This window comes from Monodelphis domestica, chromosome 6, assembly GCF_027887165.1.
Source record: "Monodelphis domestica isolate mMonDom1 chromosome 6, mMonDom1.pri, whole genome shotgun sequence".
Lineage (NCBI taxonomy): Eukaryota > Metazoa > Chordata > Mammalia > Didelphimorphia > Didelphidae > Monodelphis > Monodelphis domestica.
Genome location: NC_077232.1, coordinates 63,283,804 through 63,297,548, shown reverse-complemented (window position 1 = coordinate 63,297,548; position 13,745 = coordinate 63,283,804). Strand labels below are relative to the sequence as shown.

The 13,745-nt window shown below is 36.5% G+C and overlaps 1 protein-coding gene across 5 annotated transcripts in view; it reads right to left on the bottom strand.

Moving 5' to 3' along the window:
* The window catches only part of SCUBE2 (signal peptide, CUB domain and EGF like domain containing 2), a 104,045-nt gene that overhangs the window by 82,214 nt on the left and 8,086 nt on the right, over positions 1-13,745 (bottom strand). For all 5 annotated transcript variants that reach the window (XM_056802108.1, XM_007497075.3, XM_056802109.1 and 2 more), the window contains exons 3-5: positions 10,768-10,893; positions 5,930-6,064; positions 75-200 (exon numbers count right to left, since the gene is read on the bottom strand). In XM_056802108.1, coding sequence (XP_056658086.1) covers positions 75-200; positions 5,930-6,064; positions 10,768-10,893 — 387 coding nt within the window. The remainder of the gene's footprint in view (positions 1-74; positions 201-5,929; positions 6,065-10,767; positions 10,894-13,745) is intronic.

The window sequence follows — 13,745 nt, the reverse complement described above, 5'->3', positions numbered from 1 at the left end:
CTAACATCCAAACTCCTGACTTTTCGTGATGTTCCAAATGTTCATGACATGAGGGAGCCATGCTCCATACTTACGGATGCAGTCCCTTTGGTTCTTGGCAAGTTCAAAACCAGGCCTGCATTCACATGCTACTCCTCCCTCCAGGGTTTCCTTGCAGAGGTGACCACAGCCATGATCTTTATTCATACAGCTTAAGCCCTCTGCAAAACAAGGTTGACACATGGGTACAACTGGTCTTTGGTCAGGCTTTCCAAAGCCTTGGAAGACCCAGTTTGCCCTTGGAAGTTTACCCACCCCCTCTGTAAGTTATATGTTAAAAGAACATGTATTAAATACTCCAGGGCCCATACAGAGGAATGACCCAAACTGCCCATTGTCATGGACCTTAGATTAATAAGGGAATATACAACACACACACACACACACACACACACACACAGAAGAATGATCCAAGAAACAATGCAAGAGAGGTGAGTGATTTGGACAATATACTTCAAGAAAATGCATAACAGGGCAGGTCACTTTGAGCTCTGGGAAAATACCTTGAAGGAGATATACATAGCACTTGGGAGGAAGAGAATATTTTCAGTGAAGAAGAATATGAAAGGGAGGATATTCCAGCCAGTGGAATGGCCTTCATGGATGTATGGAAGTGGGAGTCTGAAGGACAGAGTAGGTTGAGTCACCTGGACTGATAGACTGAAGACTCTATAAGGCAGAGCAGTATGAATTGGGATAAGGAGTCACTGAAGCAGATACTAGGGAAGGTTTTTGAGGAGGGGAATAATATCATCAGACCTGACTGTGAAAAAGATGATTTTGGCAGCTGTTTGAATGATATGTTGGAGGCTGCAAATAGGGTAACCAGGTTGAAGGCCAATAATCTAAGCCAGGAATGAGGAAGACCTGAACTAGAGGAAAAGCAGGAGAATGAGGTAGGGAACATGGAAATTCAATCAGTAAAATTCAGCAGTTTATAATTTGTTGGGGAGGAAATGTTTAAATATATGAAGGTTCTGAGCCTGGATGACTGGGAAAATGGTTGGGTCATCAACAAAAGACAATATATTAAAATGAATATCATATTCCAGTTAATATGCAGGAACATTTTTAAAGATACACTATAATGTCTCTTCTGCCACCCAGTTAAACTACAAATCAACCTATTTAAAATACCAGCAGAAGAACCAAATGTGATCCATTTGTTTATGCCATATCTACTATAAAACGTGGTATTAGAATCCCACATCTTTTGCCTCTCAATCTTCTGATCCCAATCTCTGGTGATTTTTTTCTAATATCTTTCAAATCAATTCAACAAATATTGATTTTTAAAAATCTATAAAAAGGGCAGCTGGGTGGCTTAGTGGATTGAGAGTTAGGAGGTCCTAGGTTCAAATCTGAACTCAAACACTTCCTAGCTATATGACCCTAGACAATTAACCCCCATTGCCTACCCCTTATCCCTCTTCTTCCTTGGAACCAATACACAATATTGATTTGAAGACAAAAGGTAAGGGTTTTAGGGGGGACATCTATCTATGTCAGGCCATGTGCCAGGCCCTGAGAATACAAAGATGAAAAAAACAAAACAGGACCTGCCTGCCTTTGAGCTTACCATTACACATGTCATTGACCATGAAAGAACTGACAAGAGTATCCTAATATTATAAGTATGGCTTTATACATAATTATAAAATGTACTCATTAATTCAGGGATTAAAAATCTTCACTATAAAATTATTTTAAACTATATATTATACACGGTTTCCCTTTCCCTTCACTTAATATACCACAGTGAAATCTAGACTTCTGCTCCCCAAATCTCCTAAACCACCTCTTCATGTAACAGGATTATAGCAGTTTAGTACAAATAAAAAATTTCAATTCAAAAGTACAATGTAAAGTTAATACTTCCAATACCCCTTTATACCTCTCCTAAAACATCTTGTTTGTATCTGCCAGCTATGAGCTATCATCGCACCCTTACCCTCTCTCAAGCTGTTCAGTGCTGGTCTTAATTCAGCTCACCTCTGCCAACAGCTGCTGCCAATTAAGAAAAGGAAACTTGCCTGGGATTAGTGGAAAGCTCTCTTATTGGTCTGGCTAATCCAGTTTCTCTGAGTGGCATTTTCAGTCACTTGGCAAACCCTTTTGATTACTTGCCTATAGAAAAATGTTCTATCCAACTTGTTTCCAACTGCTGAGTTAGCAACCTGCTCCTTTTGATTACCAGTCTTATTAATCGAGTTAACCAAAAAAATGTATATCTCTTTACAGAAACCAAGAACACAAATGGGTAAAGTGAACATGTCAGCAACAGCATTTGGTGATAGTAGAAGTAGTTAAAAATGCTTGTTGAATTAAATCATAATAATTCTCAGTAACATAGCAAATGTATAGTTAACTTGCCTATCACTTGAGATTAGATGGTGGATCATATTTTGGCTGTCAATCAATAATGGAGAGGGAGGGAAGAATACCCTGAAGCTTTGGTATTATTCCACTAGTAAAAGTAAATTCCTTCTTACTTATAGAGGTCTGAGTGTAATTTACAAATCATATCTGGAAACCAGCTCAAAATGTTATCTGTGAAATGGCAAATGTAAGCATATGAAGTGAAAGAAGAGCTGGTAAAGAGAGGACTCTAGGCAGGAAGGACATTCAGACTCACAGTCTAGATTCAGCTTCACCAGAGGTTCTTCCTTTCTTCATCTCTAATAACTGCAATGGTAGAAAAAGCAAAGGGACCATTCCCCAGTAGCTCTGGGGTGTTGGGCTTTGGAGAGAAAGTGAAGAAAGGTCTCAAATAACAATTAATCTGGGGTTCAGCTATGAATGTTGGCTCCCTTCCTACCTGGGATAATTCTTTATAGACTCAGAAGCATCAGTGATCTCTCCCTTCACTCCACAAAATGGCAGTCCAACCGGAAGGAAGAGATATACATAACAAATTAAGGGGGTGTGGTTTACTATAGAAGAAAAGAGCTCAATTTAAGAATCAAGATAGATCTGAATCCCAATTCAATGCTTTCAAGTGTGTGACTATGGGCAAGCCATTGAATGGGCCTCAATTTTCTTCATTTGCAAAATAGTAAATGGAGTATCTACTTTACAAGACTCTTTTTGAGTTTTAGGTAAATGGGATATGTATAGAGCTTTATCAAACTTAAAATGCTTTATATCAGTTATTATTGTGAGAGAAAATATTCTGAGTGGTCTAAACCTTTGGATACAATGACGTGCAACCTAGAATCATGGTTTCAGACAGAGTTGAAAGAAATCTTATAAAGCATTTAGTCCAACACTCTTATTTCACATATAAGAAAACCAAGGTCCAAAAAGAAATGACCTGACCATTGTCACCATTAATTTGTTTTGTGACCCTTTATGAGCCTGTTTCCTCACCTAAAAAAAATAGAGATAATATATATAGGACCCATCTCATAGGGCTGTCATAAGACTCAAGTGAGATCATGTATGTTAAGAGCTTTAAAAGCCTTCAAGTGTTACATAAATGGCATTATTGCTGCTGTTACTATGATAGAGTTGAGACAAAAACACAGATCTCCTGACTCCCAGGCCTTCATATCTCAACTTGGGAAACTTTATTTTGACAGCCAAAGCACCCATGAATAGAGATGAAGACAGGGTTCAGATTGTATGTGGTGTTTTTTTTTTCAGATGTAATCTCTATAGCCTCCCCATCATGGGAAAATAGAAGACCAGTTTTTCAGGGCACTGACATTTCTAGGTTTCAAAAAATATTAAAAATCAATTGCCTAGAACCTTCCTAAGCAACTAAATATTGCCTCCAAACTGAAAACTATTAAATAAAAGTCAAAATCTGTGTCCAAAATGTGATCTTTAAGTTTAAAGGTTGCTTTGTATTATATTTGCAAATTAAATCTTTTTTAAATTCATTAAAAGATACTAATTATTGTTTCCTTTAGATATTATTTTAACTGTCAGTTGTGGGTTTTTTAATTTAAGTATCAATTTTAAGAGTTTAATATATAAACCAAATTTTTTTAACCCTCTCTTAGAGCTGGCACTTTTTACCTATTGTTCTATTAAAGGATTTAAAAAGAAAAGATGGAAGAGGTTCTTGATTATAAATTACTATAATCTGTTGACTTATGTTGATACAAAATTTGCCAAGCAATCAGTTTGAAAAGCAATAGCAAATCACAATGAAAGTTTCCAGACCACAATTCAACTTCTTGGATTTATACTGCAATCTTAGAAAGAAAAAGAAAAAAAAAGATTGTCACTTAAATGTGCTTCAGAGGATTCAAGAATATCTGAAATGTATAATTCTGAAAACTTGGAGAAAAGATTCACATTAACTCTCCCTGTTGTATTGAGGAGGCTTAAAAACACAAAAACTGTGATCAGTTTTTATTAGGTATTTCAGTTTGGGGACAAGGGAATATTATCAATTTGAAAGTCTTCAGCTGATTTATTTGAAGTGATGGCTACAATCAGTTTATCTAAAATGGCTGAATGAAAAACATATATTTCCCCTAAGGGGGGAAAATTACACCACATGTAAACAGGTGTTTGGTTGGGAGGCAGGGTCAATACTGAGAATAATTAATCAATGACTTTCCATGTTACAGCCTAGACATCCAAGTGTCAGTATTCTTCCTTCTGGTAAGAGAGCTTTATACAACAAAAGAATGGATGCTCTGCTTCTCGGATTATTCTGCTCTACTGGTTTCTTGATTCCTTTCCCACAGTGAGAACTCTACATAAGTCCCATGAGACAAAGATGCCCCAAATCCTACAGAACATACAAAAGAGCCTAAAGGACCCAACTTGAAAGCTAACATCCACTATTCCGCTGTCAATCAAGAACCAGTGCATCACACAAATTCAGAAATTACCCTGATTAGCTCCAGTGTTTTGTAACTTTTCTTGTATTAAACATAGTAGTACAATCTGCCCTCTAAAAGTTGTTACAAAGCATAAAAATGAAATGTCCAATTTTTGCTTGAGTTGTTTTTTTCTGTGTATGTTCAGCTATTGCAGAAGAAACTGTTCGAACAGGGACTTTAGCAATGTACACATTCTGAATGCACTACTCTAAACATGGGACATGCTCATACCTTTATTAGGCAGTTAAGAATGTATCTTCCAATGAGAAAAGCAACTAGTTAATGAAGAAAAAAGTGCTATTCATTGGAAATTAATAGGTAACATACAGTCAAAGAGTATTAATAATATTTAATGTATGACAATGATATTTCATAGTTTTCCTTAAAAAACAGATAATAGCAATTTATATTTATACAGTGCTTTATATTTACAAAGCACTTTATGTGTCTTCTTAATTTAATAATAGTGAAACAAGTGGAAAAACAAGATTCACAATGTAATCCTTGAATTAATAAAAATTATCCCTTTGTACTAATATCTTGATGCATGCTTGTGTTTTGGGTGAAGTCCTGCCTCCAAGCAGAAGAGAGGCCTGACTCCAATTCATTCATTGGTAACTATATTAAGAAGATTAAAGAGTTTCAAGAATGACATTACTACTAATGTAGTACTAATAACACTGGAATTTACAATTTTTGAAAATCTGAATCCCAGGCCAGTTTCAGCTTCCTTTTTTACAAAGGAGGAACTTCAAGCTCAAAAGCTAGGTGCCAAAGCCAGAACAAATAACTGCCATTTCTACAGCATGCTATGGCTTACCAAGCACTTTTATCATGAGGTAAGCAGCGAAACATAATTCCCATATTACAGATGAGATCAAAGAGGAGAAATGACCCAGTGACCCAGTCTCTCACTCAGCCACATTGTGACTTTAGCCCTCTTTTAATCTGGTGGGTCCCCAATTGTCCACATAGTAAACACCTAATAAATACTTATTGACCATTTGTGACAAAGCCCCAGGAACACATAAGAAAATGTCCTTCTATACCTTTTGTGCGGTGAATGCATGTATGCTGGTTGTCACTCAGAAAAAACCCCTCCTTACACTGGCACTCATAACTCCCCATGGTGTTGATACATGTGTGCTGGCAGCCACCATTGTTAAACAGGCACTCATCCATATCTGAAAAGAAGAAGGAGTAGATTTATTACAACTTTGTCTAACCATTTCTCCAAAAATCCCAGGCCTAGCCTAAACAGAGTTAGGTAGAACCACAAACCAAAGAGCAACTGGGGCTTGGATTAAACTCCTGCTCAGGATCTCATTACAGGAACTATATTAATCCACTATGCAATCCTGTATTAAGCCAATACATACATATCCATAAATATACCAGAAATTATTTTGACAATTAAAAAACAAACCATTGCTACCCATATATGACTAGTATCTAATGCCTGAAGTCATGTCTGAAAATTTAATAAACCTTTAATAAATTTAAATAATAATAAAGATTTTTAAAAGTCATGTCTGAAGATTTAATAAAAATAAATTAAATAGATAGGAATACAAAGAATGATTCAAATTCAATTTTTTCAGCCTATTTTTTATTTTGATATCACTAGCCCCTCTGAGAATATCTATAACAAGAAAATTAACATTTAGATATCTGTTATGTAGGGTTCAAATTTGAAATGTTACATTCATCTGTTCTCCTATACCACCAGGCAGATACCTGACTAAACAGATGGGACCTGTGCCATTCCCTAAAGGCTAAGAAACCTGGCCTATTTTAAACCAAAGACTGAAACAAACTCCAGGGGATGAGCCTTCCTTAGGACACACCTTGCCCTGGTATTCCAATCTGTAGACCAAGAATTAGCAAAGATAGTTTTTATAATACACGAGGATTATACTTTTGTAGTTTGATACTGAAAAGATGCTTTCCCCATGATATTTTTGTTTCAGGAAAGAGATTGATGGAAATATAATTGGGACTAGGATAGGCAGTTACCAAAAAAAGTGAGTTTGTAGGTATGTGTATGTATACATACACACTTAAGTGTGTATATACATATATAGATACCTGGGTTGTGGCCTACAGAATCCCAAGCATTTCTTGGCACACCCTAAATTTTGCACAAGTCCTAAGCTATGTTTGAATTTTGGCCCAACAAAGATTAACCAACCCTAGAAGAAGCATTTCAACACTACAGAACTCAGCACAATGTGAAGCAGAATCTATAGCACTCGAGAATCCTAGCTACTTCAGAGAAGTTTCTGGATCCAAGTTCTGTACTCCTGTGACATTTCATTCTTTCTTAGATGTGACTGATGGACAAAAATGAGAATGCTTGCATTCTGCTCTTCTGGTTCTTCCACTTTACACATTACAGGCTTACTCATGTTCACCTCTTACTTCTCTGGAAACTAGAGACCACTCAGATTTATTACTTCCAGACAGAAAGACTGAGATGTAGGAAGAAAATACTCTCTCCTTTTGAAGTTAGAAATAGAACCAAAAGAGAAGAACCCAGGGCTCATGATTAACCTGTCAATAAACATTTATTAACCAACACCACCAAATATATAGTCTAGTTTGTTTGTTTTTTTTAACTATGAGGTCCAGCTCATGTGTTCATTCAATTATTTATCTTTTCCAACATTTATTGAGGCTCTATTATGTATAAGGCCTTTCTTTAGATGCTATAATGGGTACAAAGGTTAAGGTAGTGTGGTGGAGTAGACAGAGGACTAGATTTGGAGTCACAGTTTCTGTTTCAAAGCCCAGTTCTCTCCTATGTACTATCTATGAAAATTTCTGGACCTCAGTTTGCTCATCCACAAAAAAAAGGTGGAATTGAACTAAATAATTCTAAGTTTCCTTCCAGATCTAATCTATGTTCCTATGAAAAACACATAGTTCTTTTCCTCAAAAAACTTGCCGTTTAATAGGGAGATGCACACAAATTACTATAATACAATGTAGAATAGGATATTATAAAAGAAATACAAAATGCTATGGGAGTTCAAAGAGAGATATTGCATGCATGCATGTGTGTGTGCGTGTGTGTTAAGAGCAGGGGCCACAGGGAAAACTGAGCAAGGGGGAAGAGAAGACATATGAACTAGGATGTAAAGGATGGACAGGACTTCTACAGACCTTTGTCTAGAAAGACAAGATGTTACAGGGAGGGTCTGCTATGAGCAAAGGCATGGAGATATGTTGAAGGCAAGCAAGAAGGCTAGGCTAGCTGCTGTGTGGAGTATATAAAGGGTAATACTAGAAAATAAGACCAGAAAGATGAGTTAGGGACAGAGCATGGAAAGCCTCAAATACCCTTTGATTTTAGACTCCAATTTATAATCAGTGAAGATCTCCACATTTAAAACTTTCAGGGGACAGACATTATCACAGCTGTGCTGTAGAAAGATCATTCTCAAAATACAGAGTACAGGTAGAAGCCTGAAGGCAAGGCAGTCCAGCTAAAAGAACGGGGAGAGGTAAGAAGAGCCTAAGATAAGGTAGTGGGAGTAAGAATGAAAAGGGGGGATCAATATGAGACACTGAAGAGGCTGTATCAAAAAGATTTGTTGAGGGGCAGCTGGATGACTCAGTGGATGAGAGCCAGGCCCAGAGACAGGAGGTCCTAGGTTCAAATCTGACCTTAGACATTTCCTAACTGTGATCCTGGGCAAGTCATTTAACTCCCATTGCCTAGCTCTTACTACTCTTCTGCCTTAGAACCAATACAACATATTGACTCTAAGAAGGTAAGAGTTTAAAAAAAAAAAAGATTTGTCATCTATTTGGATATAGTGGGCAAAGAAGAGGAAAGAGTCAATAATAATTAAAGGAAACAAAGAAGTCAAAAGGAAGAACATATTTGTGGGGAAAAGATGAGCTTGCTTCGGGAATGTTGAATTTAATGTGCCAGTAGAACATCAAGGTAGAAATACTTAGCAAAGTTGGAAATGTAAAATTGAAGCTTGACTAGAAATAAAGATTTGGGATTATCAACCTATGCCCTTCAGAGTTCAAACTCTTCTTTCTTTTAATTTAGGCTACCTCATACTGCTCAAATTATTAATTTTCCAACTTAATTCAACAAACATTTATTGAGTGCCTTTAGGCAAAATAATATTCTGTCACATATGCAAAATACATTTGATCTATTGCCAAAGGAAACATAGAAATGTCAGTTACTATTGAATTAAAAAGGAATAACTTTTCTTTCCAAAAATAGAAAGAAGTATTGTAAATTCAATCAGCAAATTAAATCAGGCCCATGTAAGATTTCAATAACCCAGGCTTTAAGTATACATGCAGGGCACAAAATTAATTTTTGTACTTAGGTTTTCTTTTCTCATCAAATCCATCAGTATGGATACAATTCTGTAGCTTGACATCAGTAGTCCTGAATGTACCATTCCACCTAGACCACACACCTAAAAGAAGTAGTTGTCAAAAGTTATCGGAACACAAGGGAACCTCTCGCCTGGACCAGTAAGTGCTACAAAGGTAGCATGATGTATGTAATGAAAAGAGCACACATGCAGAGGGAGAAAACTCAGTTGCCGGTCTCAGCCCTACCATCCACTAGCTATGTAACTGCTGACAAGTCAGTTTATTTCCCTCTCTTTTCTTTTATATAAAATGGAGATTATAACGCTTGCCTAGCCTACCTCTTACTTAATGAAAGTGCTTTGTATTGTTAGGACTACAAGAGTTACAGTGAGTTATATAATAGTTTTTTCTTGCTGGTCATGCTGGAATGGGGAAGGAAGCTGATGAATGAACACCTATACTTCACTTCACCATTCCAACATCTTTCTTTCATTCCCCCATTTCAATACAGTTTACCAGCATTTCTCACAATAGCTCTAGGCAGGGAGAGAATGCCCACTCTGTTCACTGGGAAATAAACACACAGAGCATCGTAATGGCTTGCCCATGATTCTATGATAAAACTGGAACTCGAGAGTTCCCCAAGCTCAAATATACCTGGGAATGGATGTTTCTCACCCTGCCACAGACTCTATGCTGAAAATCAAATTAATAACATGACCAATAGCAAGATGATGAATAGCATGATCAATGTTAGCTCTGTGCCACACAGGGCCTCCTCCTGACATCCATCTGCATACAGAACTTTGGCTACAAATGGAATTGGGTTGGCAAAACCACAGAGCTGCCAATGCATGCTGTAGGACAGAGAAGGGCAAAGTCAGCAGATGCCTGACACCAAGTCATTCTGGAGCATCTGCACAATTCCACTTCCAGCCCAACAGCTTGTTTTCAGTAGTTCTGGAGTCATCTTATCTTAAGAAATCAACCCATAAATAATAGTATTCCCAGCTCTGTAGATCTAACAGATGTTTTTGTTTTCTGTATCCTTGAGGAAAGAGAACAATGGAAGTATTTTGTCTCTCACAAGAAAAATAAAACCTGCCTGGCGGAAATCCAAGGACACACTTTGATCCTTCAGAAAGAAAAGGTTTACCTAATTCTAGAGGTGTGAGAGACTCCCAAATGGTATCAGCTGGTTAAAAGCAATATTATGCTAATATAATAATCAGATATAACCACTACTTTTGTAAAAGAGCAAAAACTAACATTTGTTCTTAGAGTGATGCTGATATTTATAAGATCAATCGGGAATAATAGCATTATTATCTCATAAGCCTGTTGGGAAAAATAATATTACAAACTATTAAAAACTAGGATTTTCCATTTGGACAAAACAAAAAAGGACTCTGATTTTGAAGATGCCCTCTCTTGTCCTCATGACTATTGTTTAAATCTAACCAAAGCATTAGACTAGAGTTACAAGACTAGGTTAAGGAAATTAATCCTTGCAATTGTTTTACAGCATACTACTTACCAAGACAATTATGACCATCATGAGCCAACATGAAGCCATCATAACAAGTGCAGCGATAATTGCCTGGAATGTTAAAACATTCATGTACACAGCCTCCGTTGAATTCATTATCACATTCATCAATGTCTAAGGAATAAAGCAAAAGTCTATAAGATGAATGCCATATCTTTGATAAAGACAGGTTATGACATGAAATCACACATAAGTATTCTCTAAAATCATCTCACAAACTGACTATTCCAACATGTCATTTGTTGAACGTTTCATAAAGTATCATAAAAGATCAACGGGACTTTTTTCCCTCTTTTTAAAGTTTTGTTGATGCCTTGTGCTTTTAGATCATAGATATTTCCAGAAATATCTCTGTTCCTATTATTCCCAATCCCAACCACACACACAGGGAGTTTTTTATTTTAATTGAGGAAAAGAGTTAAGCAAAACCATTGACGATGGTTGCATGTGACAACATATGCAACATTCTATTCCAGTAATCCCTCACTGTTCTAAGGAAAGGAGGAAGTGTATTTTTCATTCCATCTCTAGGGTCAAGATCAATCATTATAATTAAATAGTTTTAGACTTCATTTTATTTCATTTTCATTTACATTATTATGATCATTGTTTATGTTGCTTTTCTGGTTTGGCTTACTTCACTCTGTCAATTCATACAAGATTTCCCATCTTTCCTTGAATTCATCTTCATCATTTCTAATATAGTCATTATATTTCTCATTATATTTCTATATTGCGATTTGTTAAAACATTTCCCAGACAATGGACATCAACTTTGTTATCACAAAAGTCAGCATTTCAAGCTAATGTTCGAAATGAAACAAACCACAATTGTGTAATGACACTTGATAAACAAAATCAAATAGAGAAGCTATGCTAAACACATATGAACCTATTTTTTTCCTATGTTCTTAATTATGTTGAATTTAGATTCTTACAAACAACTATCATCTCATTCAAAGAACCAATAGTCAATCTGGGCTTGACTTCACCTATGAAATGAAAGCACTTGGCTAGATGGTATAGAGTCCTTTCCAATGACAAAATTTATGTAACAATAAGAACAACCCTACTGAACCTAAGTTAATTCATGGCTGTTTTATAAAGCACAAAAACAGAATACTTAATGTATACAGTGCTTGCAATTCTTAAGTCTGTATCCTAAGTATTGAACATTTCAAAGAAAAATGACCTGAAGTGTCACATCATCATTATATTTTAGAAATTTTTGGTTTTTTCAGGAACTCAGCCAATAGGCACACCGGTACATGTAAATCCTTACACATTTTCCAACATACAGAATTTCTAATGAACTTATAATTGCTATGAAATTTTAATGGACAATCTAAGTTTAAAAGGACCTAATAGGTCACTTAGTCCAAACTGTGCCCAAATAGGAATTATCTCTACCACACTCAGGAAAAACAGTCATCCAACTTTTGAAAAAATAACTTCTCTGGAAAGGCCTTCAGGAGCTACAACTGGCTCATGTCCTCCAGGAAAGTCATGTAAAGTGAAGTTGGTAATAAAGAGAAGATGCAATAAATCTGATACAAGTGCCTTGGAAATGAAATTCACCTGTTGAGAAGGCAGTTACATCTCTCAAATGTACTCTTCTCACATTCTCCCTCTCCCTTTTTTTCTTTAGAAGGAACATTTCCATTTTGGATTAACAATTGATTTAATATTCTTCTGATACTTCAGTAGAGCACTATAGTGCAAAGCAACCATTAAAACATAATTGTTTTAGGAGGCAGCTGGGTGGCTCAGTGGATTGAGAGCCAGGCCTGGAGTCAGGAGGTCCTGGGTTCAAATATAGCCTCAGATACTTCCTAGTTGTGTGATCCTGAGCAAGTCACCTTACCACTCTTCGGCCTTGGAATCAATACATAATATTGGTTCTAAGATGGAAGGTAAGAGTTTTTTAAAAAACATAGTTGTTTAAAACTAAAATAATAAATACATCTGCTATAAATTGTGAAAAGGCCAATTTAATTGGCAGAAAAAGCAGATCAATCTCAGAAAACTAATGGTCAAAAAATGTATATTCTTCAGCCAGTATTTATTGTGCATGTATTATATACCAACAAGACCAAAACAAGACACGTATTCTCAAGATACTTTTGAAGTAATTAAAAGCTAGGACATTCACAAAAAGTAAGCTTTTTTTAAAAGCAGTTTATCAACAAGCATGAAAACCTGTAGTACAGAGAACAAGAGCTGAGTGGAATAGAGGATGCTCCCTCTATTAATATTTTAAGTTATGAGCAAAGGACCACATTATAAGCATGTATGAATAAAAGTTAGTGTCATAATCACACTCTTATGAAAATCTTATTGGATCTATGTTGATTGCTACATGACTGTTACCTACTACATAGTAATCTGTCATAAATGTCATCAATGTCCAGTCATCCCCATATGTGACCTGGGCTTGGGCTAGGGGCTGGACCTGGGATTTCACTGATATAAGGAACTCTCAGATTCAAGCACTCCCTCACACCTACAGTCTTCTATAGCTGCTTAGAGCAATGGGAAAGTAAATGACTCACTCAGGGTCATTAAGCCAGAATATGCCAAATCATACCCCAGGTCTCTCTGTTGCTGAGACCAATGCTAGATCCCACACTCTCATAAATGACCATAACCAGAATTCAGAATACAAAGTCCATAATTCTCATTTTCTCCACTTAGCTAGTTTTCCAGTAGCTATAAGAGCCAGTGTGGATAGCTTCCCCTAAAGTCATGTATTATTTAGCCTTTATCATACAGCTGTATAGACAAAGTTCCTCTCCCTCCCTGAGGTTCCCTCTCTGCCTGCCTCTAGTTCTCCTCCAGGTCCTGGGTACCTGCTCATGCTGGAGTAATGATTCCATAACCTGGAAATGGGAGGAACCTCTGAAGCTATTTAGTCCACTTAATGGTTGGATATGAATTCCCTCTCAGACATACCTATGCCTTTGTTT